Source organism: Odocoileus virginianus, chromosome 6 (assembly GCF_023699985.2).
Source record: "Odocoileus virginianus isolate 20LAN1187 ecotype Illinois chromosome 6, Ovbor_1.2, whole genome shotgun sequence".
Classification (NCBI taxonomy): domain Eukaryota; kingdom Metazoa; phylum Chordata; class Mammalia; order Artiodactyla; family Cervidae; genus Odocoileus; species Odocoileus virginianus.
Window position 1 is genome coordinate 18,058,840 of NC_069679.1, and position 26,373 is coordinate 18,085,212.

General features: G+C 37.0%; 1 protein-coding gene and 1 pseudogene across 1 annotated transcript; both read left to right on the plus strand.

Moving 5' to 3' along the window:
• The first annotated feature begins 1,274 nt into the window (after positions 1-1,274).
• Positions 1,275-2,213, plus strand: LOC110149942 (olfactory receptor 4F3/4F16/4F29-like). The gene has a single exon (XM_020912675.2). It carries the CDS (start codon positions 1,275-1,277, stop codon positions 2,211-2,213), a length of 939 nt encoding a protein of 312 aa, XP_020768334.1.
• A 15,331-nt stretch (positions 2,214-17,544) lies between these two features.
• On the plus strand, positions 17,545-18,497 carry LOC110149940 (olfactory receptor 4F3/4F16/4F29-like; annotated as a pseudogene).
• The last annotated feature ends 7,876 nt before the right edge of the window (positions 18,498-26,373 follow it).

A 26,373-nucleotide genomic window follows, 5' to 3' on the forward strand; every position in this document is an offset into this window, starting at 1 on the left:
ACCCCATGGACTGCAGCCGACAAGGCTCCTGCGTCCATGGGATTTTCCAGGCAAAAATACTGGAGTGGGGTGCCATTGCCCTGCAGTACTTCTCAAATTATCTTTGGTGGAGAATCGGGGATTCTTCTTCAGTCCTTCATGGACTGACACTTTAACAAACACAAAATTTTATACTTGTTTGCTATCCTGTGAAATTTCTAGAGAAGTTTCTAAACACTCTCAATTTCTGCACCTAACATGATGCAGACTGGTAACAGGTTGTGGACCTGCACCTCTGTGTGGATCAGTTTTCATTGCTTCAAGGAATCCAAATATGAATAAATCATAATCCCTGCCTTCCGGAAGCTTACAGCCTACGAGGTGAGTTAGACCAGTACTCGGTTTACTAAAATACAAGGAATAGTAAAATAAATGCTTGTAGTATAAAACAAGACCTCACAAATATGGTTAAAATTTAATAGAACTTGAAGACAAGTATCTTCCAGAGTTGGGGAGTCAAAAGAAAGTCTCTGTCTATGAGAATAAGGCTTGTATTCTTAAAAGTTGATGGAAGAATTGAGAAGTGAAGAGTATGTGTGATTGGAGCTAGCCTATATTAGTTTTGATCCAAAAGTCAAAAATTTCACATTGAATTCCTATTACCCATGTTGACTGATCTTATATGTCATTAATAACATCATAGCGTCTACCCTAGAAGGAAGCAGAGTGGTATTAAATACAGAGAAAATTTGGTAGTTATTCTAGTAATTTAAATTCTAGTAATAATAAAGTAAGACTTCACAGATGCAATCAATATTTAAGTAATATTGAAGATGAATGTGTTCCCAGAGGTAGGGATTAGGAAGGAGGAGATAGGTCTGTCTACTGGATGAAGGTTTATAAGGCTTCAAAGAGATTGCAATAGTGATTAGCTCTATATGACTGGGCAGATAATAGTTTTGAACCCAAAATCAAAGAGACTTGGGGTTGAATCCATATTACTCATGTTTATTTTCTTGTGTCTCATGAGTAATATAGTGTATCAACCCATGGAGGAAGAAAACGGTATTAAATGCAGAGATAAGTTGGTGGCAAGAACAGCTCCATATAACAGCCACCAGTTTTATTGTGTAAACACAGTTTAGAGGCCATGAGCATTTTATATCAGTTTTCATGCTAATATGTAAATTGGCTTTCATAACTTTGACCTTTCTTCTTCAAATTCATCAACACAATTGTCATAATTTACACTTTCTCCTTTTGTCCTCCTTCAGATAACAAGGCTAACAAAGTCCATGGATGGAGCAAATAACTCCTTGGTATCAGAGTTTCTGTTCCTGGGACTCACTGACTCCTGGGAAATACAGCTTCTCCTCTTTGTGTTCTCCTCCACATTTTTCATGGCAAGCATGATGGGAAACTCCCTCATTATACTCACTGTGACTTCGGACCCTCACTTACACTCTCCCATGTACTTTCTGTTGGCCAACCTCTCCTTCATTGACATGGGTGTTTCTTCTGTCACTTCTCCCAAGATGATTTATGATCTTTTCAGAAAACGTAAGGTCATCTCCTTTAGTGGCTGCATCACTCAGATCTTTTTCATCCATGTCATCGGTGGTGTGGAGGTGGTGCTGCTCATCGCCATGGCCTTTGACAGGTACGTTGCCATATGTAAGCCTCTCCATTATCTGACCATCATGAGCCCACGACTATGCATCTCCTTTTTAGTGGCTGCCTGGATGATCGGCCTTATCCACTCCACAGTTCAACTGGTTTTTGTGGTAAACTTACCCTTCTGTGGACCTAATATGTTGGACAGCTTTTACTGTGACCTTCCTCGGTTGATCAAACTTGCCTGCGTAGACATAAACCAACTAGAGTCCATGGTCACAGCCAACAGTGGATTCATCTCTATTGGCTCCTTCTTCATTCTGATCATCTCCTATATCATCATCATTCTCACTGTTCAGAAACACTCTTCAGGCAGTTCATCCAAGGCTCTGTCCACACTTTCTGCTCACATCACTGTAGTAGTTTTGTTCTTTGGTCCTTTGATATTTGTCTATACGTGGCCATCTCCCTCCATCCACCTGGATAAATTTCTGGCCATCTTTGATGCAGTTCTCACTCCTTTCCTGAATCCAGTCATTTACACACTCAGGAATCAAGAAATGAAAGTTGCAATGAGGAGGGTATGCAGACAGTTAGTGAGTTATAGAAAGATTTCTTAAGTGATGCCTGTAGTGTAAAGAGCCCTTGTTGATTATTGACGGTCATTACTGATGATCAAACTCAGACAGAAGCTTTTGGATGTTCTACCTTTATTTAATTATGCACACTGATATCAAGTTTATTTTGTCTTTCACTTAGGAGGGAGTGACATTCACTTCTGAAGAGAGAGATGTTACATATTAAGCATTTACAATCAAAGATTATAGTAATCTTGAGCCTCAGTTCCTAAGGAATAATATTAATATGAAGTAAGCACTAGAAATACAAAACAGGCAAATTTCTTTATGGCCTTGAGAACAGGGAGAACATGTCTCTCTCCTTTTAACAAGAGTCCTTCTCAGAGACAGGAATTCCTATGAGCACATAGCAGGAGACTTGCTAAAATGAGGACTGAAATGCTGCAACTTGCCCACATTCTACCCTTCTTTGGGTCTCTGCCAGGTCTGTGCAAAGAGGGCAGACTCTTCAAGAGCAAACACACAGTCTGAGAACATGCGTGTAGGCACCCAGAGGTCACACAATTCTGGGTAGAAGCCACAGAAGTTGTTCTTGGAATACAAAGATCTGGGAAACACCAGGTTTTTTCTCTGTGATTAACGTTATGCTACTTGAACCCATTTCATTTCCTTCCTTTTTTCTTCCTATATCTTCCTCTTCACTTTTCTTCAGCCACTTATGGGCTCTGGGCTAGGAAAACTTTTCCCCCTTTCCCTCTTCTTTCTCAGGCTTTCTTCCTTATTCCTCCTTGTTTCCCCCTGGCCTGTGTTTGCTGCTCTGTCCACTTCTAACTTCCCTTACTGATGCCCCTTTTTAATTGCTCTATTGTAGTTAGTATAAGTCACCAACTCAACACATTTCATGTCTAAAGAATTTATTATTCTTCAGGAGTTCAGCTGTTGAGTGTGATAGAAGGCAAAATAAATGGCAAGAAAAGGGGAGGGTCCCTTATGGAAGTGACTTTCATACTTTTTGACAGTGATTCATAGTAAGAAATATAGTACACATTGTAGTACATACAATACCCCATCCCCATAAAAGACTGAACTAAGGTTTAAAGTAGCAATATTTATTTTTATGAAATTTTGCTTTCCTTTCATTTTCTTCCTACTAAGAACTGTTTAAAACACTTTGTGAGTTGTTTACAGAGTCTCTGATTACTAAGAAAATTAAACAGAAGTAGAGAGTTACATTCACTGCTTCTAGTTAAAAGCAGAATAAATATACCAAGATCAATGTGTTATGTCATTCTAACAGATATCCAAAATCTAGTCTTTCTTTAATATAATATTTAATAGTATAGCAATTCTAAATTTATTTAAATAAGCCTATCAAACCTTTACTATGCAAATGTTGTCAAAACTAATATATATCATTGCTTCAGTTTAGCTCCTTATTTGAAATTATATATATGCATATATAATTATATGATATATATCCAAAGCAAATAGAATTTGCTTCCTAAAAACCATCTGTAGCTCTCTATATCCATTCAGGTCTTCTTTTATAAATACACATTAACAATACCTTCTTTTTATTGAAAACACTGTGCATTATTTGTAGTGAAAGAAAAATCATGCCTTGATTAAGACAATTTTAACATACCAAACTCTTACTAAAACAAATTATACATTCGATTCTTGGTGTCTATAACTTAGTATTCTTTAGTACTAAAAATGATTACATGCATGTATCGAAGCCATTTAGTTTTGCTGTTTACTATCCACTTTCAATTTCTGGAATAAACATTTTATCTTAGGATAAATGTACCCTTTTTCCCCTTGATAGTTTTTGGTCATGTTAATTCTAGTATAGCCTCAGTCACCCATATTAATTATTACTTTTAACAAACATAAGCAATTTATATTCCACTGAGAGTTCTTGAAGGAAAAATAGAGTAGAATCATCTGTCATGTACAATCATTTTAGTAAACTAGCAAAACTCATGAGCACACTAATATAACCCCCACAGACACACACATTCTGTTCACATTTTCTTATAGGTAGTATAAATGGTATTCTTAAAGTTGCAAAAATGAACATAAGCAGTAACTTGATCAAAAGATATAGACACTCTATAAAGATGTAAATAAGTTCACACACACACACCACTGAATGTTTCAACATTCAATCTTTGAATAATTCAAAACTTATTCAAAGAATATCTACTAATTACTATGTTTAATAGCAAACCAAGGTCTTAAAATTGCTGAAGTATTAAACATTTTGTCTAAATAGACACACTACAGAGCTGTCAGAATTATATCTCAAATTGAACACATAAGTTTGCATTTTTTTCTAATTCTAAATGCTTGTCTTATAATCTTTACTGGTAAGGTTGGAAAAGATATCTATCACTGTTTTATTAAAAATATTATCAACTGAATCTGAATTGTGCAAGGATTTATTTTCACTATGTGAATTTGGATTTTCATAGAAAAACACTTCTGAGTTAGTCATTTTTATAAGAAATTTTCTGAAAAATCTAGCAAATTTAAAGGGGTAGAAGTTCATTTTTAAAATTTTGCAACATGGGCTGTATTATTATAGATTCATGTCAGCCTCTTTTAGAGGCTTTGTACAAAAATTATTAAAATCTCCTTGAGTTGGACTATTTCACATTCACATGAGTTTCTCAATTGCAGAAATACAACCACACATAAAGTTCCCATGCTCAGATTTACAACCTTACCTACGGATCAAGAGTAGAATCAGATTTACCAAGACATCAAAAGAAGAGACACACACAGGCATTAGATTGCAAATAAACTTTCTACTTATAGTGAAAAAGAGACATATTCTTACACAAATAGATTTTTCTAAATTTTTAGTTAAGTAACAGAGCAAATTCTCTATCACTTCTCATCTGATAGAGAATAGTTTTTGTACTAGTTTGCTAGGGCTGCGATACTGCATACTACAAACTGGCTGGCTTGCATAACAGAAATTACTGTCTCACATTCTGGAGACAGTAACTCCTGACTTCCCTTACTGCAGCCCCTTTTTAATCGCTCTACTGTAGTTATTATAAGTTGCCTCCTCAAACATACTCCATGTCTTGAAGAGTTTATTATTCTTCAGGAGCTCTAGTAGGAGTGAAGGTAAAATAAATGGCAAGGTGGGGGTTCTAAGGGTACTCAACCCATGATGCTTGCTGATGTCTCTGACCTCAAAGAGGGCTCTAGCAGTTCATGGCTCATTGTCACTGCTACTTGAGTAACTGTGAATTTTCTTCCTATGTTGTCTAGATGGGCTTTAAGTTGCCGTTTTGTCACTGTCTGCAGGGTGGGAGAATCTGCACTTAAGCCCCTCAGTTATGACCCTCTGTATCACAAGACATCACAATGAGGATGAGGTTGGATTCACACGGATATTGTGTCTCCATCTTTCCTCATCTTTCCTCAGGAGCTGTCAAATCTCCCCTCAGGGCTTCTTCAGGAAAAGTTGCTCTGTATAGAGCTTTAGGATTGTTCTGTCCATGGAAGCAGATGAGCTCAGTGTCTTCCTATGCTGCCGTCTTGCCTTTCTTCCAGTCAGGGAATAACCATTAGTTGTACACTTCTCTTGGAGGGGAAGATGGCCTATAGTATAGATCATACTAATTTGTGAGGAGGGCTAATGGTTGGTTTGTTTCTTTAAGACCTAAGAAAGAATGAGAGTATACATTTTTTATGGTGGAGTCTGAGGAGAAGTATACATGGATGGACTTTTCAGAAATGACAGAGACTGCCCATGTAAAAGACTATTAGAGATTATTCACTATACAGGAACAAGAAGACTTCCTTCTGTGATGTAAAACAACCTCTTTTCCCAGCTATCCTAGTATTGTTTCATTGGTATCACATGCTATTTATTATTAATTGGTACTAAACTGTGCTGATAGAAGCATAGTTGAAGTCTCTGCATAGATTAAGCAACATGAATTTCCCCCTCACTTGGGTAATCTATCTTTTTGCTGAATGCCAAAGTTTCCCATGCAGATGTAAATCTTCCCTGTATGGTGCCACACCTCATCATACTCTCCATAGACTCACTGTCTACTTTTTCTGCAAGTATTAGAGATTTGTCTCCATACTGTGCTGATTTTTCTTTCCCAACTGTGGTGCTTCTGCTAGCACTACCATTTATGGACTTACAGAATACCTTTTCTGCCTTATCTGTTCCTATGGTGTCCATGCAACTTTAGCTCTGGACACATTTTTATAGGAAATGAAGTGTGATAATAAGCTTACACCCATAGAATTTACTACACTTACCAGAAGCATCTCACTGATGGAGTGGTAGAATGGACTGATTAATGGTCAGATTTTTATCAACTGGGAGGTGAACACCTTTCAAATTTAGGATGCTTCCTATTTAGTGCACTATATATCTTAAGCCAGTGAACAATATATCTTGCCTTCTATCCTAAAGGCAGCATATATGAACCCAAGGTACAAAAAGTCACTTTTACAAAGGGCCAAATCCTTTACAATGTAAATTTATGCTTCCTATTCTTGTGAACTTTGGTTTATTGGGTTCAGATAGCTTTGTGCCCCAGGAAAGAATGCTTCCAAAGGGAACACAGCTAAGACTGGCTTCTGACAACTTGGGGCACCTCGTGTCATTGAGCCAGCAGATGGAAAAAAACTTGCATCTGATATTTGTGGAAACTACTGCAAGAGTAAAAATGGATGCTCATAAGCCATACGATGAAATATTTGAAAGTTATAAATCAAGGTAACAAAATTTTGAGTATACTGTGTTCTGTTCTACATTAATAAACATAAGTTATTTCCTCATCTTCTCTAGTGTCTTATTATGAGTCTTTTTTTACTTTTTCTGGTCAAACTAAATAGGTCCCTAGAGGTAAAGTCCCATGATCTATGAACTCCTAAACTTCAGTCTTTGCAGTGTTACTTAGTCATTGTCCTCTAGACTTATTAATAAGCTTCATTTCTACAATGGCAAGATTTTATGGCACTTAGAGAACACAAGAATATCTAACACTCTATGAGGATGCTTCTTTTCTTTGCACAGGTAAAATAGAAGAATGAGAATAAACTTAACAATAAGGAAAGTAGCTCTATGTCAGATATGATTCTATTTTGAAACTCCTGTGGAAATGAATCATATCTTAAAATGCATGAGTATATCCTAAACCAGCAAAGCTAGCATCCTGGGTAACAAATTGACTAGTAGTGGAGAATAATTGTGTAAGAGGGTATTAACATGTTGGAGGACATAAACTGACCATCACTTTTAACTGGAATCACACAGTATTAGGGTAATGTGAAAGATATTAGGAAAAATCAAATGGTTTTACAATGTTTGGGGTTTAGCACTCTATTTTCAGTGATAATGAAATGAATGATTCCCATTCTCTGCAATTTGTTAAAAAGGTAAGAAAAGTTGGTGACACATGAAACTAAGAAAACAAGGGTAATGCTGTAATCTCCATTGGTTTTAAAAAAAGATAAATTATAAACTGGTTTTCTTCTCTGAAAAGGGCAGAAAATTTATTTAACTTCTAAAATTTTCAAAGTGGAAAAGAGTTTTAGAGACACCTAAATAGAAAAGACACTCAAAGTTCCAAATATGAATAAGTTGTTTTCAATATAAATGTCAACTTAAAATATGATGTGCAAAATTTAAAAACAAAATGAAAACTACCAAGAGATCAAACTGGTTCTCCTGCTCTCTTATGTGCTTTACAATTTTAAAATGTTTTTTATTATTTTTTTCTCGAAGTAGTAAGACTAGTAAGGATTTAGATGAGAAAGGAATACAAAGAGGAAACAAGGAAACATAAAAGATAATGCGTTTTAGAAAAAGAAAACTAAGGGGTTACTTAGTCTCTTTTAATTTACATATATAAAGTGAAGAGCAATTGAAAAAGATGCTGAAAATGATTTCTATGCACACAGTTATACAAATAAAAGAAACAGTTAAATTAGGGAGAGCAGAATTTTACTTAGGTACAAAGAAAGATTTTTATGACAATTTGAAAGTTAAAATTTAGGACATTTCAGGTTGGCCCTGGTGGTAGAGTGGATAAGACTCCACCTGCCAACGCAGGGGACGCAGGTTCAATCCCTGGTCCAGGAAGATTCCACTGCCACAGAGCAACAAAGCCGCGCACCACGACTACTGTGCTCATGCGCAGTAACTACCGAAGTCGGTGCACCTAGAGCCCACGCCGTATAACGAGAGAAGCCACCACAGTGAGAAGCCTCGCACCACAACAAAGAGTAGCCGCCACTCACAGCACCAGGAGAAAGCACATGCAGCAGCAGTGAAGACCCAGCACAAGCAAAAATAAATAAATAAATAGATTTTTTACATGCAGGACATTTCAGCTGAGGGAATTTCAAACCTCCCAATAATTTTAGATTGAGAATGAAATATATATGAATAGTGGTTTAGATTTTTCAAAACTATGAGATGTCTGTGGATACCATCTTCCATTATTTGGAACCCCACCTACCAGCATTTTCTTCATCTATAAAGAATTAAATGTCTGGCAATGTGTTTCTGGAAGGTTGATCAAATCTCTATGAATCAAGAAAAAATTAATACCGTAAAAGGTGAAGAGCTGGAACTTTTCTTTTTTACCATGTAAATTCAATTGCTTAAATAATTATCATTTAATCATTTATGATTCAGTTGACTTCAGATGGCTCTGTGCCCCAGGAAAGAATGCTTCCAAAGGGAACATACCTAAGATTGGCCCCTGACAACTTGAGGTGCCTTGTGTCACTGAGCCAGCAGATGGAAAAGAACTTGCCTCTGATATTTGTGGAAACTATTGCAAGAGTAAAAATGGATGCACAACCAATCTATAAGAAAATGGTTTCAAAATCTAATCAACTGGGAGATTGATTGTAGGTATTTGTTGACTCCTAGGTGACTGGACATCATACCCTAGTGTCTCCATCTAGAACCCTCTCTTTGACTATTGCTCAGAACATAAATAGAATTCTTACTGTGCCTCAGATGGATTTAAAACTTTGACATGTGAGATTTACACATCAAACTATGAATTTCTATATTCTGGCATTTGTTTGTATATTTCTTTCCTTTTAGAACATATAGGGTAATTTCATTTTTTACTTCTTTCTTTTCTTCTAGTAGTCATTACAGGGTAATTAAAGGACAATCAGTGTTATCCCAGTAGGTTCCATATTTATAGATCTTCCCCCTTTAGACACACTTTTCCTCAAATTCCTAGTTGTTACAATGTGGAAGATATTCAAGATCCAAAAGGAAACTAAATTTATAACTAGATGTGTGTTACTAGTATAGGTGTATGGAAAAAGTCTTCAAAGAGACTGAGTACTTAAAAGATACCTGCAGACATGGTCCTAAAAGTTGCTATAATTAAAAAAATTCTGCAGAATGGGCCCAGAAACTAATATAATTCATATCCCATAAGCTACCATTTACTTCCTTTAAAGTGGACTTTGTCTTTCTTTGTCATTATACACATACTTTCCTTATCTCCTTTCTTTTTGGTATGCGCTACTCATTTTTCCTTAATCCTCCTTCATTTTTATAATCTCCTGTTTTCTATTTTCTTCTGTCTCTTCAAAACTCCCATCAGTTTTTTTGCACTCCTGCCATGGATATACAAAACAGCCATATTTTTATGGTTTTCAATCATCTAATTACGTTATCTTTATCTTTGTTGAATTGTTATATTATAAATATATATCTGTATTCCTATTTCTATTTCAATTGCAATCTTACCTTCTTATATTGAGGCTATCTTTATTATGTGTAAATCATAATTGCTATATCATTGAAGGGGTTTCATTGGTGGCTCAGGCAGTAAAGAATCTGCCGGCAGTGCAGGAGACCTGGGTTTGATCCCTGGAGATCTCCTGGAGGAGGAAATGGCAACCCACTCCAGTATTCTTGCCTGGAGAATCCCAGGGATGAGTGGCCTGGGAGCTAAATCCATGGGGTCACAAAGAGTCGGGCATGACTGAACAACTAACACTTTCACACTTTCATATCATTGAAACCTTTAGCAAAATTTTGCTAAGACAATGTTTTAGTGTTTCCCTCCTTCCCTTTTTTATTCTGAATGTCTGTTAGCAGTTGAGTTTACAAGAGAGTGTGAGCACAACTCTTACCCTCAATGCATTTATATAAAAACTAAGCATAATATAATGTAATAAATGCTGATTTAAAACATGAATAAAGAGTTATGAATGGGAACATAGACTAAGAAGGTATTAATCTGATTAGACCGTGAAGAGTTGGTTAAAAAAGAAATCTAAACAATATAGCATGTGTTTAATTTCTGGTGTGAGCAGTGCGTGGAGATGGTGGAAAGGGAGTTGGTGGACAAAAACCTGTATAATAAAGACATGGAAGAATATACAATGTGTGGCATTTTCAGATAATAAACAGGTGTTGCAGGATCATTGAGTGTAAGAAAAGAAGCAGGAAAAAGGAGATAGGAAAGAAGCAGACTCCAGAGGACTTTGAATGCTCTGTAAGAACTTTGTGGTTTACATGAGGCAAAAAGGGACACACTAAATTTTTAACAATATTATTGGGTATGTTTTGAGAATTGATGTGTTTTTGTTGGAATCAGTTCAGAGGCTCAGTCATGTCTGACTCTTTGTGACCCCATGAACCGCAGCACACCAGGCCTCCAGTCCATCACCAACTCCCGGAGTCTACCTGAACCCATGTCTGTTAAGTCGGTGATTACCTTATCCTCTGTTGTCCCCTTCTCCGCCTACCCTCAATCTTTCCCATCATCAAGGTCTTTTCAAATTAGTCAGCTCTTCACATCAGGTGGCCAAAGTATTGGAGTTTCAGCTTCAACATCAGTCCTTCCAATGAACACCCAGGATTGATCTCCTTTAGGATGGACTAGCTGGATCTCCTTGAAGTCCAAGGGATTCTCAATAGTCTTCTCCAACACCACAGTTCAAAAACATCAATTCTTCAGCATTCAGCTTTCTTTATAGTCCAACTCTCACATCCATACATGACCACTGGAAAAACCATACACTTGACTAGATGGACTTTTGCTGACAAAGTAATGTCTGCTTTTCAATATGCTATCAAGGTTGGTCATAACTTTCCTTCCAAGGAGTAAATGTCTTTTAATTTCATGGCTGCAATCACCATCTGCAGCGATTTTTGAGCCCAGAAAAATAAAGTCAGCCACTGTTTCCACTGTTTCCCCATCTATTTGCCATGAAGTGATGGGACCAGATGCCATGATCTTAGTTTTCTGACTGTTGAACTTTAAGCCAACTTTTTCACTCTCCTCTTTCACTTTCATCAAGAGGCTCTTTAAGTTCTTCTTCACTTTCTGCCATAAGGGTGTTGTCATCTGCATATCTGAGGTTATTGATATTTCTCCCAGCAATCTTGATTCCAGCTTGTGCTTCCTCCAGCCCAGCGTTTCTCATGATGTACTCCGCACATAAGTTAAATAAGCAGGGAGACAATATACAGCCTTGACGCACTCTTTTTCCTATTTGGAACCAGTCTGTTGTTCCATGTCCAATTCTAACAGTTGCTTCTTGACCTGAATACAGATTTCTCAGGAGGCAGGATAGGTGTTCTGGTATTCCCATATTTTTAAGAATTTTCCACAGTTTATTGTGAGCCACACAATCAAATGCTTTGGCATAGTCAATAAAGCAGAAATAGATGTTTTTCTGGAACTCTCTTGCTTTTTCAATGATCCAGCGGATGTTGGCAGTTTGATCTCTGGTTCCTCTGCCTTTTCTAAATCCAGCTTGAACATCTGGAAATTCACAGTTCACGTATTGCTGAAGCCCGGCTTGGAAAATTTTTAACATTACTTTGCTAGCGTGTGAGATGAGTGCAACTGGGCGGTAGTTTGAGCATTCTTTGGCATTGCCTTTCTTTGGGATTGGAATGAAAACTGACCTTTCCCAGTCCTGTGGCCACTGCTGAGTTTTCCAAATTTGCTGGCATATTGAGTAGAGCACTTTCACAGCATCATCTTTTAAGATTTGAAATAGCTCAACTGGAATTCCATCACCTCCACTAGCTTTTTTCGTAGTGATGCTTCCTAAGGCCCACTTGACTTCAGATTCCAGGATGTCTGGCTCTAGGTGAGTGATCACATCATCATGATTATCTTGGTAGTGAAGATCTTTTTGGTACAGTACTTCTGTGTATTCTTGCCACCTCTTCTTAATATCTTCTGCTTCTGTTACCATTTCTGTCCTTTACTGAACCCATTTTGACTGAAATTTTCCCTTAGTATCTCTAATTTTCTTGAAGAGATCTCTAGTCTTTCCCATTCTATTGTTTTCCTCTATTTCTTTGTATGATCATTGAAGAAGGCTTTCTTATCTCTCCTTGCTATTCTTTGGAACTCTGCATTCAAATGGGTATAGTTTTCCTTTTCTCCTTTGCCTTTCACTTCCCTTCTTTTCACAACTATTTGTAAGCCCTCCTCAGACAGCCATTTTGCCCTTTTGCATTTCTTTTTCTTGGGGATGGTCTTGATTCCTGTCTCCTGTACAATGTCACGAACTTCTGTCCATAGTTCTTCAGGTACTCTCTTTATCAGATCTAGTCCCTTAAATCTATTTCTCAATTCCACTGTATAATCATAAGGAATTTGATTTAGGTTATATCTGAATGGTCTGGTGGTTTTCCCCACTTTCTTCAATTTAAGTCTGATTTTGGCAACAAGGCATTCATGATCTGAGCCACAGTCAGCTCCCGGTCTTGTTTTTGCTGACTGTGTAGAGCTTCTCCATCTTTGGCTGCAAAGAATATAATCAATCTGATTTCAGTGTTGGCCATCTGGTGATGTCCATGTGTAGAGTATTCTCTAGTGTTGTTGGAAGAGGGTGTTTGCTATGACCAGTACATTCTCTTGGCAGAACTCTATTAGCCTTTGCCCTGCTTCATCCCATACTCCAAGGCCAAATTTGCCAGTTACTCCAGGTGTTTCTTGAGTTCCTACTTTTGAATTCCAGTCCCCTATAGTGAAAAAGACATCTTTTTTGGGTGTTAGTTCTAGTAGGTCTTGTAGGTCTTCATAGAACCATTCAACTTCAGCTTCTTCAGCATTACTGGTCAGGGCATAGGCTTGGATTACCGTGATATTGAATGGTTTGCCTTGGAAACGAACAGAGATTATTCTGTCATTTTTGAGATTGCATCCAAGTACTGCATTTTGGACTCTTTTGTTGCCTATAATGGCTACTCCATTTCTTCTAAGGGATTCCTGCCCACAGTAGTAGATATAATGGTCATCTGAGCTAAATTCATTCATTCCAGTCCATCTTGGTTTGCTGATTCCTAGAATGTCAATGTTCACTCTTGCCATCTCCTGTTTGACCACTTTCAATTTGCCTTGATTCATTGACCTAACATTCCAGGTTCCTATGCAATATTGCTCTTTACAGCATCGGACCTTGCTTCTATCACCAGTCCCATCAACAACTGGGTGTTGTTTTTGCTTTGGCTCCATCCCTTCATTCTTTCTGGAGTTATTTCTCCACTGATGCTCAGTAGCATATTGGGCGCCTGCCAACCTGGGGAGCTCATCTTTCAGTATCCTATCATTTTACCTTTTCATACTGTTCATGGGGTTCTCAAGGCAAGAATACTGAAGTGGTTTGCCATTCCCTTCTCCAGTGGACCACATTCTGTCAGACCTTTCCACCATGACCCATCCATCTTGGGTGGCCCCACATGACATGGCTTAGTTTCATTGAGTTAGACAAGGCTGTAGTCCATGTGATCAGATTGGCCCGTTGTCTATGATTGTGGTTTCAGTTTGTCTGCCCTCTGATGCCCTCTCTCAGTGCCTACCATCTTATGTGGGTTTCTCTTACCTTGGATTTGTTGGAATAGAAAATACTTGAAAGAGAAGAGAATTCTGATAAGATTTATGTGATAGACGTAATGAGAACTGATGAAAGTAGGAGTAATGGAAAGAAAAAGGAATGGATCCATGGCAAATGCATTAAATTAAAAGAAGAAATTCTGACATATTTTACTCTTTGAAGCTGAAACTCCAATACTTTGGCCACCTGATGCGAAGAGCTGACTCATTGGAAAAGACTCTGGTGCTGGGAAAGATTGAGGGCAGGAGGAGAAGGGGACGACAGAGGATGAAACGGTTGGATGGCATCACCAACTGAATGGACATGAGTTTGGGTGGACTCTGGGAGTTGGTGATGGACAGGGAGGCCTGGCATGCTGTGGTTCATGGGGTCACAAAGAGTCAGATACGACTGAGTGACTGAACTGAACTGAACTGAAAAAGTACCCAAAACTGTATGATCGGGTATTTAATTTCAGGATTAATGAACGTGTGTTATTTAACAAATTTGTTTTGAGAGTATATCATTGCAAGTAAAATTGAAATCACTCATCCTATCAGATCCCTCTCTTTTCCTCCTCAGAGAAAATCACTATTCTGACATTGTTGGATAGCATTCTTGTTCAAACTTTAATATTTTATTGCATCCATATGTATTTATATTCAATAGTGTTTTGAAACATATAAAATGATATTTATATTAGTATATAATTTTATGTTTTTTATTCAATATAAAATATTTGAGTTTTTCATGATGATAAATATAAATCTGGTTCATTTAGTTTACTTTCCAAATAATTCATTTCCTTTCACTATATTAACTTACAATTTACTTATATATAACCTCATTGTGGATATATATATATTACTTGCATTACCAGAGATATTAAAGAGGAAAAATTAATTAGATTTGATGACAAATATTGTCTCACATTCCTGGTTCTGAAAGACATTCATTTTCTCCATTCTACAAATGGGAAAAGGGGTCAGATATGAAATGTATGTTACCAAAGTCATCAAGTATTAGGTGACAGAAGGTGAAATATAATTTTTCAGATATTAAAGCCTATACTCATTTCATTATCCCATGCAGCTTCTTTTAAAAATAATAGAAACTGTTGTTGTGGAATATAACATAATGTTATGGAATATGATAAGAGCTAAATTGAGATGAAGTCAAGGAATAATGAAATCATATATACAGTCTATTTAACACAAAGTACCAAATGGAGTCTGTTGTCCCTGATTCCACATTGAGATTGATGATCAACTTCAATATACTTTGACTAGAATGAGGCACTCAAGTATTTTACTGAAGACCTGTTAATTCCTCTAGGTATTGTGGTGATTATAAAGAAATATAGTGGTAGAATAGCCCTATAATTTATTTGGGGAGTTAAAAGGAAACGTTAGAAGCAGAAAACTACTCAGGTTGGAGGAATTAAGAATGGTTTTTTAAGGAGGCAGAAGCTAAATACAGGCAACTTTATGGAGAATTTTGAGTGGTTAGGTGATAATGATCCTCCTATGGTGTCTGAGGCCCCTCAGGAGATAGAGAGATTGAGTAGAACAAATTAAGCTGGCATTTTCTACCATGAGTTCATCCAAAAAACCTTGTGCTCCAAATAAGAGTACTTGCCTGGACAAGTAGAGTAAGAACAAATGTTTTAGCAAGTTGCCAAGTTTCCCAGGACACTGAGCTACATTAATTAGTGACAGAAAGTTATTGGGGGTGATTAATCATGGAGACCAAGGCAGCAGTTACCCACTTGATAATAAATGACTGTCATCAGCTATAATAGGGGCTTATCTTTCCTCGACAGTTTCTACTATCACTCTGTCACATGTTTGTGTTGAGACTGTATCCTCAGAAAGTCATGATTAAGGAAAAAATAAACAGAAAATAGGATTGTTCTTGGAGTCAGTAGATTTGGGTTCTAGTATAAGTGCTAACACTAAGTAAACTTATGGTTTTGATCAAGTTATTTTACATATTTAAATATTTATTTCCAAATCTATAATGAGTTGGGATTTTCACAAATAAAGGATATTGATTTTATCAGCAGTTCCTGAAGTTGATCTCATTGAGTTCACTAGTCTCTTTCACTAGATTGAAAACTTTTATTTTAATCCTATTCCCTATTTTCATTTTCCTTTATGCAAAATTTTCATTTTCCTAAATTCCCCAACTCATAACTGTGCTCCTTCTTTCTTCACATAATCAGTCTCTAACCAGAGTAAATACATTTAATTTACATTTTCAGCAAATCTATATTTGTGATTCTAAGTTTTTGGTTCATTACAATGAAGAAGACATATATGGTCCATAATTTCATGTAGCTTTCAGCCTAGTTGGGAAAGAGAAACAAATAATAAATTACATTTGTGGTGTTATTGCTAATATATACAGTATTCTTTGAGAGCAAAGGAATTAAACTTGTAGAAAATAGCTTAATATAATTAATAGGATGTAAATATTATATTCTTTATAATTATTTACTGAAATATATTTTATGATATGAAAGTTTGATGGTCATCATTGATCAATATTTTTTGTTTTCTTATTCATTCACTCCACAGTGTTGAGTGCTATCAGGGCAGTTGAAATAAATAGAAGCATAACACTTACTGAATGCTTAATACTGCCATATGATTAATATACATTAATTATTTTACTAATTATGATTTCATAGATTAATAAACTGAGGCTCAAAGAGTTTAAGTAACTCACCCAAGATAAAGCTGTCAGTGACTGAACATTATATATGTATATATCTTTGTAATCTAAATCCAGAAACATTTTATTTTGTTTCCTAAACTAAGATATATCTCTAAATAAGAATAAATAATTACAAAATAATGTGATAAAACCTTATATCAAGACTTGTACAAACTGGTTTTCACTATGTTACACATTTCATAGCTTTAAAATTTTCAAGTCATGTTCTAAGTACACTAAAGCAGTGTTTCTCAAATTACCTTTGTTGAAGGATTTTTCTTTAGTCTGTAGTCTTTCATCGACTCTTACTTTGGGAAACAAAAATCAGAAACATGTGTCACTGTAATGTCAAATTGCTAGAGAAGCTTTTAAATACTCATAAACTCTGTACCTCGGTGAGCAAACTAGAAAGACAGTTTATGGACCTTCACCTCCCTGCATGCACCTCTTACTTCAGTGGAACTGAGGTCATAACGTGATAGTTTTAAATGCAAGATCAAAAGTTTTGGGGTTGACTTCCTCTTATCCCCGCTGACCATCTTGTATGTCCTGACTATATTAGGGCATCAACCCTGACAGGAAGCAGAAGGTATTAACTGCAGAGACAAGTTGCTGATAAGAACAACCTCACACAAGAACAACTAACTTTTCTGTGTGATTACACTTATAGGCCGTAAGTATACTAGACCAGTTTTAATGCTAAAGTTGAAATAAGCTGCACAAGTTTGACCTTTTTTCTTCAGTATTATCATAATTTACACTTTCTCCTTTTGTCCTCCTTCAGATAGCAATGCTAACAAAGTCCATGGATGGAGCAAATAACTCTGTGGTATCAGAGTTTCTGTTCCTGGGACTCACAAGCTCCTGGGAAATACAGCTTCCCCTCTTTGTGTTCTCCTCCACATTTTATGTGGCAAGCATGATGGGAAACTCCCTCATTATACTCACTGTGACTTCTGACCCTCACTTACACTCTCCCATGTACTTTCTGTTGGCCAACCTCTCCTTCATTGACATGGGTGTTTCTTCTGTCACTTCTCCCAAGATGATTTATGATCTTTACAAAAGCATAAAGTCATCTCCTTTGGAGGCTGCATTGCTCAGATCTTTTTCATCCATGTCATTGGTGGTGTGGAGATGGTGCTGCTCATCGCCATGGCCTTTGACAGATATGTTGCCATATGTAAGCCTCTCCATTATCTGACCATCATGAGTCCAAGGATGTGTGTTTTCTTTATAGTGGCTGCCTGGATGATTGGCCTTATCCACTCAATGGTTCAACTAGCTTTTGTGGTAAAATTACCATTCTGTGGTCCTAATGTGTTAGATACTTTTTACTGTGACCTTCCTCGGTTCATCAAACTTGCCTGCATAGACACATACCAACTAGAGTCCATGATCACAGCCAACAGTGGATTCATCTCTGTTGGCTCATTCTTCATTCTGATCATTTCCTACATAATCATCATTCTCACTGTTCGCAAACAGTCTTCAGCAGGTTCATCCAAGGCTCTGTCCACACTTTCAGCTCACATCACTGTAGTAGTCTTGTTCTTTGGTCCTTTGATATTTGTCTATACATGGCCATCTCACTCTGTACCCCTGGATAAGTTTCTGGCCATCTTTGATGCAGTACTCACTCCTCTTCTGAATCCTGTTATTTACACATTCAGGAATCAAGAAATGAAGGTGGCAATGAGGAGGGTATGCAGACAGCTAGTGAGTTATAGAAAGATCTCTTAAGTGATGCATGTATTGTGAAGAGCCCTTGTTGATTACTGATGTTAATTATTGGTGGCCAAACTCAAGAGAAAAATCTTTTCTTCATCCTACTTTGATTTTACTAAGCACACTGATGTAGAATCTATTTTGTCTTTCACTTAGAAGAAAGGGACATTCACTTCTGAAAAGAGAAAAGGAATTACATATGAAGTATTTTCAATCAAAGTTTACAGTAATCTTGAGCCTCAGTTCCTAAGGAATAATATTTATATGGAGTAATTTTTATAAATACAAAACATGGAATACTTCTTTAAGGCCTTCAGACAGGAGAATCTGTCTTTTTTTAACAGAAGCATGTCTCACAGAGATATTTAGATAGCATTACCAACTCAATGAACATGAATTTGAGCAAATTCTGGGAGACAGTGGAGGACAGAGGAGCCTGGTACAGTCTATGGTGTGGTAAAGAGTCAGACAAAACTTAGTGATTGAACAACATGTCTCACAGACAGCTCGCTAAGTAAGAACTGAACTGAGTCTTCTTATTGGATGCTGCAGCTTGCCCACATTTTCCCGCTCCTTTGGCTCTCTTCCAAGGTTGTGCCAAGAGGGCAGAATCTCCAAGAGCAAGCACACAGAATCTTTGAGAACATGCATGTATGAGGTCGCACATCTCCAGTGGAAGCCATGGGAGTTGTTCTTGGAAGACAAAGGACTGGGAAACACTGCTGTTTTTCTCTATAATTAGCATTTTGCTACTCAACCCCATTAGATTGTCATTTCCCTTTTCTTTCTAATTCTTTCTTTTCATTTTTCCTCAGTCACTTACGGTCTCTGGGATAGGAAAAACTTCCTTCTTCCCCTCTCCTTTCTTAGACTTCCCTCTCTTTCCTCCTGTCCCATTATTCCTCCTCCTTTTCCTACTTCCCTGCATTTGCTGCTCTGTTCCCTTTTCATTTCCCTTACTTCTCCCCTTTACAATTGCTCTATTGTATTATTATGAGTCGCCTACTTAACAGTTTCACACCTTCAAGAACTCTTGGTTTGATCACAGAGGTTCAGTTGTGGTGTTTGAATAAGGGGGAAATAGCTAAATGACAAGAGTAGGGGCTTCCCAGGTGGTTTAGCGGTAAATAATCTGCCCACAATGCAGTAGATCCAGGTTTGCTCCCTGGGTAGGGAAGATCCCATGGAGGAGGAAATAGTATTCTAACCTGGAAAATCCTGTGGACAGAGGAGATTGGCAGGCTACAGTCCATATGGTCATAAAGGGTCAGACATGACTGAAGCGACTTAGCATGGATGCACAATAAAGAATATTGTATTTATTATAGTATATACCACACCCCATCTTCATAAGAAACTGAAATAAAGTTTTACATAACAATATGTATTTAGGGGGGGGATTTGTTTTCTTCTCTTCAGTTAAAACCCTCTTTTTATAAGAGACTTTGTGAACTAGACTCTGTGCTAGGAAAATTACACAGAAGATGTATAACAACATTCACTGCTTCCAGTTTAAAAAAAAAAATGAATTTCCCAAGATAAATTTATGTCATTCTAACAGAGAAAATCAAGTCCTAGTTTTTCTTTAATGTAATATTTTAAAGTAAAGCATTCCTAAGTTTAAACAAGCTTAAAAACCTGAGTTGTGTAAACTTTGCCAAAATTATTTAAACACATTCATCGCATTGTTTCAGACTGATTATTCAAAATTATGTGTATATATATTTTTATATATAAAATCTATCATATACAATCATTTTAGTAAACCAGCAAACTCATGAGCATATTAATACAACCCTCAACAGCCTACACACATTCTACTCATACCTTCTTACACATGGTAAATGTTAAAGTAGCAAAAATGAACATGTTCAGTAATTTGATTAAAAGATATAGTATATTGAGACATATGTAAAAGTCACACATATGAAGACATACAGACACACACCCTGACCAATGTTTCAATATTCAATCTTATTTAAAATTATCCAAAGAATATCCATTAAATACTGTATTTATTACTAAACCAAGGTCTTAAAATTGCTAAGGATATTAAATGTCTAGTTTAACTGGATACACCACAGAACTCTTAGAAGTATTACTCAAATTGGTTAATCATTTAGTTTTGTATTCTTTTAATTTTAAAGTCTTATTTTACAGTCTACACTGATAAGGTCAGGGACAAGACCTATAGCTGCTTTATAAAAAATATTATCAAATCAGTCTGAATTGTCCAAGAATATATTTTGATTGTATAAATCTGGATAGTATAAAAACATTGTTGAGCTAGTAATTTCTTATGATAATTTTTTTCTAAAAAGGCTAACAAATTTAATGTAGTGATTTCAGTTCAGTTCAGTCACTCAGTCATGTCTGACTCTTTGCAGCCCTGTGGACACCAGGCTTCCCTGTCCATCATCAACTCCCAGAGCTTGCTCAAACTCATGTCCATCAGGTCGGTGATGCCATCCAACCATCTCATCCTCTATCATACCCTCTCCTCCTGCCTTCAATTTTTCCCAGCACCCAGGTCTTTTCCAGTGAGTCAGTACTTCACATCAGGTGGCCAAAGTATCGGAGCTTCAGCTTCAGCATCAGTCCTTCTGATGAATATCTAGGACTGATTTCATTTAGGATCGATTGGTTTGATCTCTTTGCAGTCAAAGGGACTCTCAAGAGTCTTCTCCAGCACCATAGATCAAAAGCATCAGTTCTTTAGCGCTCAGCTTTCTTTATGGTCCAACTCTCACATCCATACATGACTACAGGAAAGCAGCAGCGGCCCCTCAGTGAGCAAGTAACAATTTCACATGAGAAAATTATTGTATTGCAGGTCAGTGACTGCTGTGGCTAATAACTCAGGCCTTGCAGAACTGGATGGTGGGCAAAATTCTTCAGTTTACACCAGGCTCCTATTTCAGCTGCTGCTGAAGGATTTATTTTCTTCTTTGAGCATCTCATGAGATGGTTTAGCAGTTCTTCAACAGCAGGAAGAATGGATTCTCAGATTTTAGTTTAGAGGCAAGGGATAAAAATTGATGTCAAGGTGGTTCAAATAAGGAGGTTGCCAGTATTCTTCAAGAGAATATTCACCGGAGAAAATCAAGATGATGGAGTAGGAGGACATTCGCTTATCTTCTCTTGCGAGGACGCCAAAATTACAACTCGCTGCTGAAGAACCATCAACAGGTGAATGATAGATCCTACCAAAAAAGATACCCTATATCCAAGGTCTAAGGAGAAACCCCAGCAAGTTGGTAGGAGAGGTGAAATTACATTTAGAATCAAACATTATATCCACCAGAGATGCTCAGAAGGCTCAAACAAAACCTTGTATATACTAGGAGACCCCACAGAGACTGAGCGAGACCTGCCTTAGAGTGTCTGAGTGTCTAGTGTGGAGCTACAGGTCAGCAGTGGCCTGCCACAGGGGCAGGAGCTCTGGGTGCAGCAGACCTGGGTGTGGCATAAGCCCTCTTGGAGGAGGTCACCATTAACCCCACCAAGAAGTGGCAAGAACACACAGAAGAACTATACAAAAAAGATCTTCATGACCCAGATAATCACGATGGTGTGATCACTCACCTAGAGCCAGACATCCTGGAATGCGAAGTCAAGTGGGCCTTAGGAAGCATCATTATGAACAAAGCTAGTGGAGGTGATGGAATTCCAGTTGAGCTATCCCAAATCCTAAAAGACAATGCTGTGAAACTGCTGCATTCAATATTCGAGCAAATTTGGAAAACTCAGCAGTGGCCACAGGACTGGAAAAGGTCAGTTTTCATTCCAATCCCAAAGAAAGGCAGTGTCAAAGAATGCTCAGCTACCACACAATTGCACTCATTTCACACACTAGTAAAGAAATGCTCAAAATTCTCCAAGCCAGGCTTCAACAGTACGTGAACTGTGAATTTCCAGTTGTTCAAGCTGGATTTAGAAAAGGCAAAGGAACCAGAGATCAAATTGCCAACATCTCTTGTATCATCGACAAAGCAAGAGAGTTCCAGGAAAACATCTACTGCTGCTTCATTGACTGCGCTAAAGCCTTTGAATGTGTGGATCACAACAAATTGTGGGAAATTCTTCAAGATATGAGAATACCAGACCACCTGACCTGCCTCTTGAGAAATCTGTATGCAGGTCAGGAAGCAACAGTTAGAACTGGACATGGAACAACAGACTGGTTCCAAATCTGCAAAGGAGTATGTCAAGGCTGTATATCATCACCCTGCTTATTTAACTTATATGTAGAGTACATCATGAGAAACACCAGGCTGGATGAAGCACAAGCTAGAATCAGGATTGCTGGGAAAAATATCAATAATCTCAGATATGTAGATAATACCACCTTTATGGCAGAAAGCAAAGAACTAAAGAGACTCTTGATGAAAGTGAAGGAGGAGAGTAAAAAAAAGCCCTGTAATTTCCTTACTGTGCATAAGGGTAATTTGGTAATTATGGTAATTTCCTCATCATACCTCATTGCCTCTGTAATGACCTTATTTCCAAATAACCTCACATTCTAAAGTACTGGGGACTGAACTTCAGCAAATGAATTTTGATGGAAGACAGTTCAACCCATGACAGATCCTCACCATCTCAGTAGAGATTGCCAAATGTCCAGATTATGAAATGAAATTCACAATCTATGTTACTACCAGTGTGGAATAATCTATCAGCCGTGTATAAACCAGGACTGGAGCCAAATTTGGCCAAGACCCAGAAACAAACAAATCAACATCAAGAAAAACTATCAAAGCAGAAAGCAAAACAGAGATCAGTGTCTGTGAAGTCAAACTTTCATTCTACTTCAGATCCACTCTGAAACTAGGAAGAGACATGTCTGGGCTTAAATGTCCCTGTATGGGCATTGCTTTGGAAACAAAATATATTGATTCCAGAAGATATGTCCACTTGGATATCTTGATGAGCCTCCAAAATGATCAAATCATAATTTTCAAGACGCTAAAAACATAATCCATATAAATTATTTATTTAACTCACTAATGAGAGAACAACAAAATTGGAAGCTGATTGCAATCAACTATTTTTATTGAAGTGTTGTTGATTTATAATGTTGCATTAGTTTTATATATATATATATATATATATATATACACATATATACATATATATATATATATATATCTCCACTCTTTTTTAGATTCTTTTTCCACATAAGCCATCACAGAGTTTTCTGTGCAGTACAGTAGATCCTTATTATTATCTATTTTATATATAGTAGTGTATATATGTCAGTCCCAGTCTCCCAATTTGTCCTTCCTCTCTTTGCCATTGGTAACCATGAGTTTGTTTTCTATATCTGTAATTCTATTTCTGTTTTGTAGATAAATTCACTTGTATCCTTTTTTAGATTCCATATGTAAGAGATATATGATATTTGTCTTTAAGTTCCTAAGATTGAATGAATCCTACCTGTAAATGGCCTTCATAGCTCTTGATTTCACTAGTTCTATGATTCTGACTTGTGCCATAATAGGGCTGAATCATGGTTACCGCTTTAGAAATTTCTATTTCTTTTGCCAATGATTTAATTTTTCTCTTTGTGAAACATGCAATAGGCCTGTAGAACATACTAGCACCTGAATGTACAAAAGTTGGCATACTGGTTCCATACATCAGTTGTTTAGCAAATTTCTTGCTTTTCTTCTTCCAGTTTTATTCTTTATTTATTCCTGATTTAATTTACATAAAGCACAGTATAAGTTTAAGGTGTATAACACAATGATTTGACTTACATATATAGTGAAATAATTATCACAATAAGTTTAGTAAATATCCATCATCTCACATAAATACAAAATTGAAGCAATAGAACAATTTTTCCTTATGATCAGAATTCTAAGGATTTGATCTCTTAATTATTTTCACATATAACACAGAACAGTGTTAATTATATTTACCATGTACTTTATGATCTGTAGTACTTATTCATCTTATAAGGGGAAGTTTGTACTTTTTGACTGCCTTCATCAATTTTCCCCTCCTCTTACTCCTCACCTCTGGTAACCACAAATCTGATCTGTTTTTCTATGAGTTTGTTTTCAAAATAAAATTGACTTAAAACACAATATCAGATCATGTGAGAAACAGTGGTTAGATATTTCTTTAATTCACTGCAATTAGTTTAGTTATGTTATGTCACTATAAAAAGATATTACATAGTTATTGATTATATTCACCCCACAGTGTATTTCATATCTGTGACATTTATTTTCCAATTGGAAATTTGTATCTCTTAATCTCCCTCACCTCAACTAAATATAGAGCTACCATATGCCACTCCTAGGCACATGTATCTTTTCAAATTGTGGTTTTCTCTGAATATATACCCAGTTTGAAAAGATACATGCATCACAATATTCATTACAGCACTATTTACAATAGCCAAGACATGGAAGCAACCTAAATGTCCATCAACAGAAGAATCAATAATGAAAATGTGGTATGTATAATACAGTGGAATATTATTCAGTCATAAAAAGCACAAAATGATGTCACTTAAATTTATTTTTGTGCCTGGTGTGAGAGAGTAGTCCAGTCTGATTCTTTGCATATAATTGTCCTGCTTTCCAGGGCTTCCCAGATGGCACTAGTGGTGAAGAACCTGCCTGCCAATGCAGGAGACATAAGAGATATGGGTTTGATCCCTGGGTCAGGATGATCCCTTGGAGGAGGGCATGGCAACCCACTCCAGTATTCTTGCCTGGAGAATTCCATGGACAGAGGAACCTGGGGGCTATAGTCCATGGGGTTGCAAAAGAGTTGGACATGACTGAAGTGACTTAGCATGCATGCACACACACACACACACACACACACACACGTGTATATATATACATGTGCACACACATACACAAAATGGAGTACTACTCAGCCATAAAAAGAATGAAATGTTGCCAATTATTTTTACTGTCACACTCACCAACATTTAATCAGTACTTACTATGTTTTTTGTTGTTGATATTGCTTTTTATTTTTAGCCGCACCACACACCATGTGGAATTTTAGCTTCCCAACCAAGGATTGAACCTGTATCCACTGCATTTGAAGGCAGAGTTCTAACCACTAGATCACCTTGGAAGTCTCTGAGCACTTACTATGTACCTCACAGTTTGGCTTTTTTTTAATTTTCATTTTATGTTAGAGTATATTTGATTAGGGCTTCCCTGGTGGCTCAGAAGGTAAAGAATCTGCCTGAAATGCAGGAGGCCAGGGTTAGACCCCTGGGTCAGGAAGATTCCTCGGAGAAGGGAATGGCTACCTACTCCAGTGTTCTTGCCTGGAAAATTCCATGGACAGAGGAATCTGGTGGGCTACAGTACATAGCATCACAATGAATCGGACACAAGTGAACGACTAACACTTTTTCACTTTATACTTGAATTACAAGGGTGTGATAGTTTCAGGTGTACATCAAAGTAATTCAATTATACATAAACATGTACATATTCTCTTTCAAATTATTTTCCCATTTAGGTTGTTACAGACTAAGTAGAGTACCCTATGCTATACAATAGGTCCTTGTTGGTGATAACAAGGACTTTTAAGCATACTTAAAAGTGTGTGCATGTCAATCCCAAACTCCCTAACTATCTCTTCTAGTAGTGAAAAGTGAAAGCGTTAGTCATTCAGTCATGTCCAACTCTCTGTTACCCTATGGACTGTAGCTCACCAGGCTCTTCTGTTCACAGAATTCTCCAGCCAAGAATACTGGAGTGGGTTGCCATTTCCTTTGCCAGGGGATCTTTCTGACCCAGGGATCAAACCTGGGTCTCCTGCATTGCAAGCATTTACCATTTGAGCTACCAGGCTGGGGAGCCTTATTTTGACTTAAATACTCTAAATTTTATTTTATTTCTCCACTTTA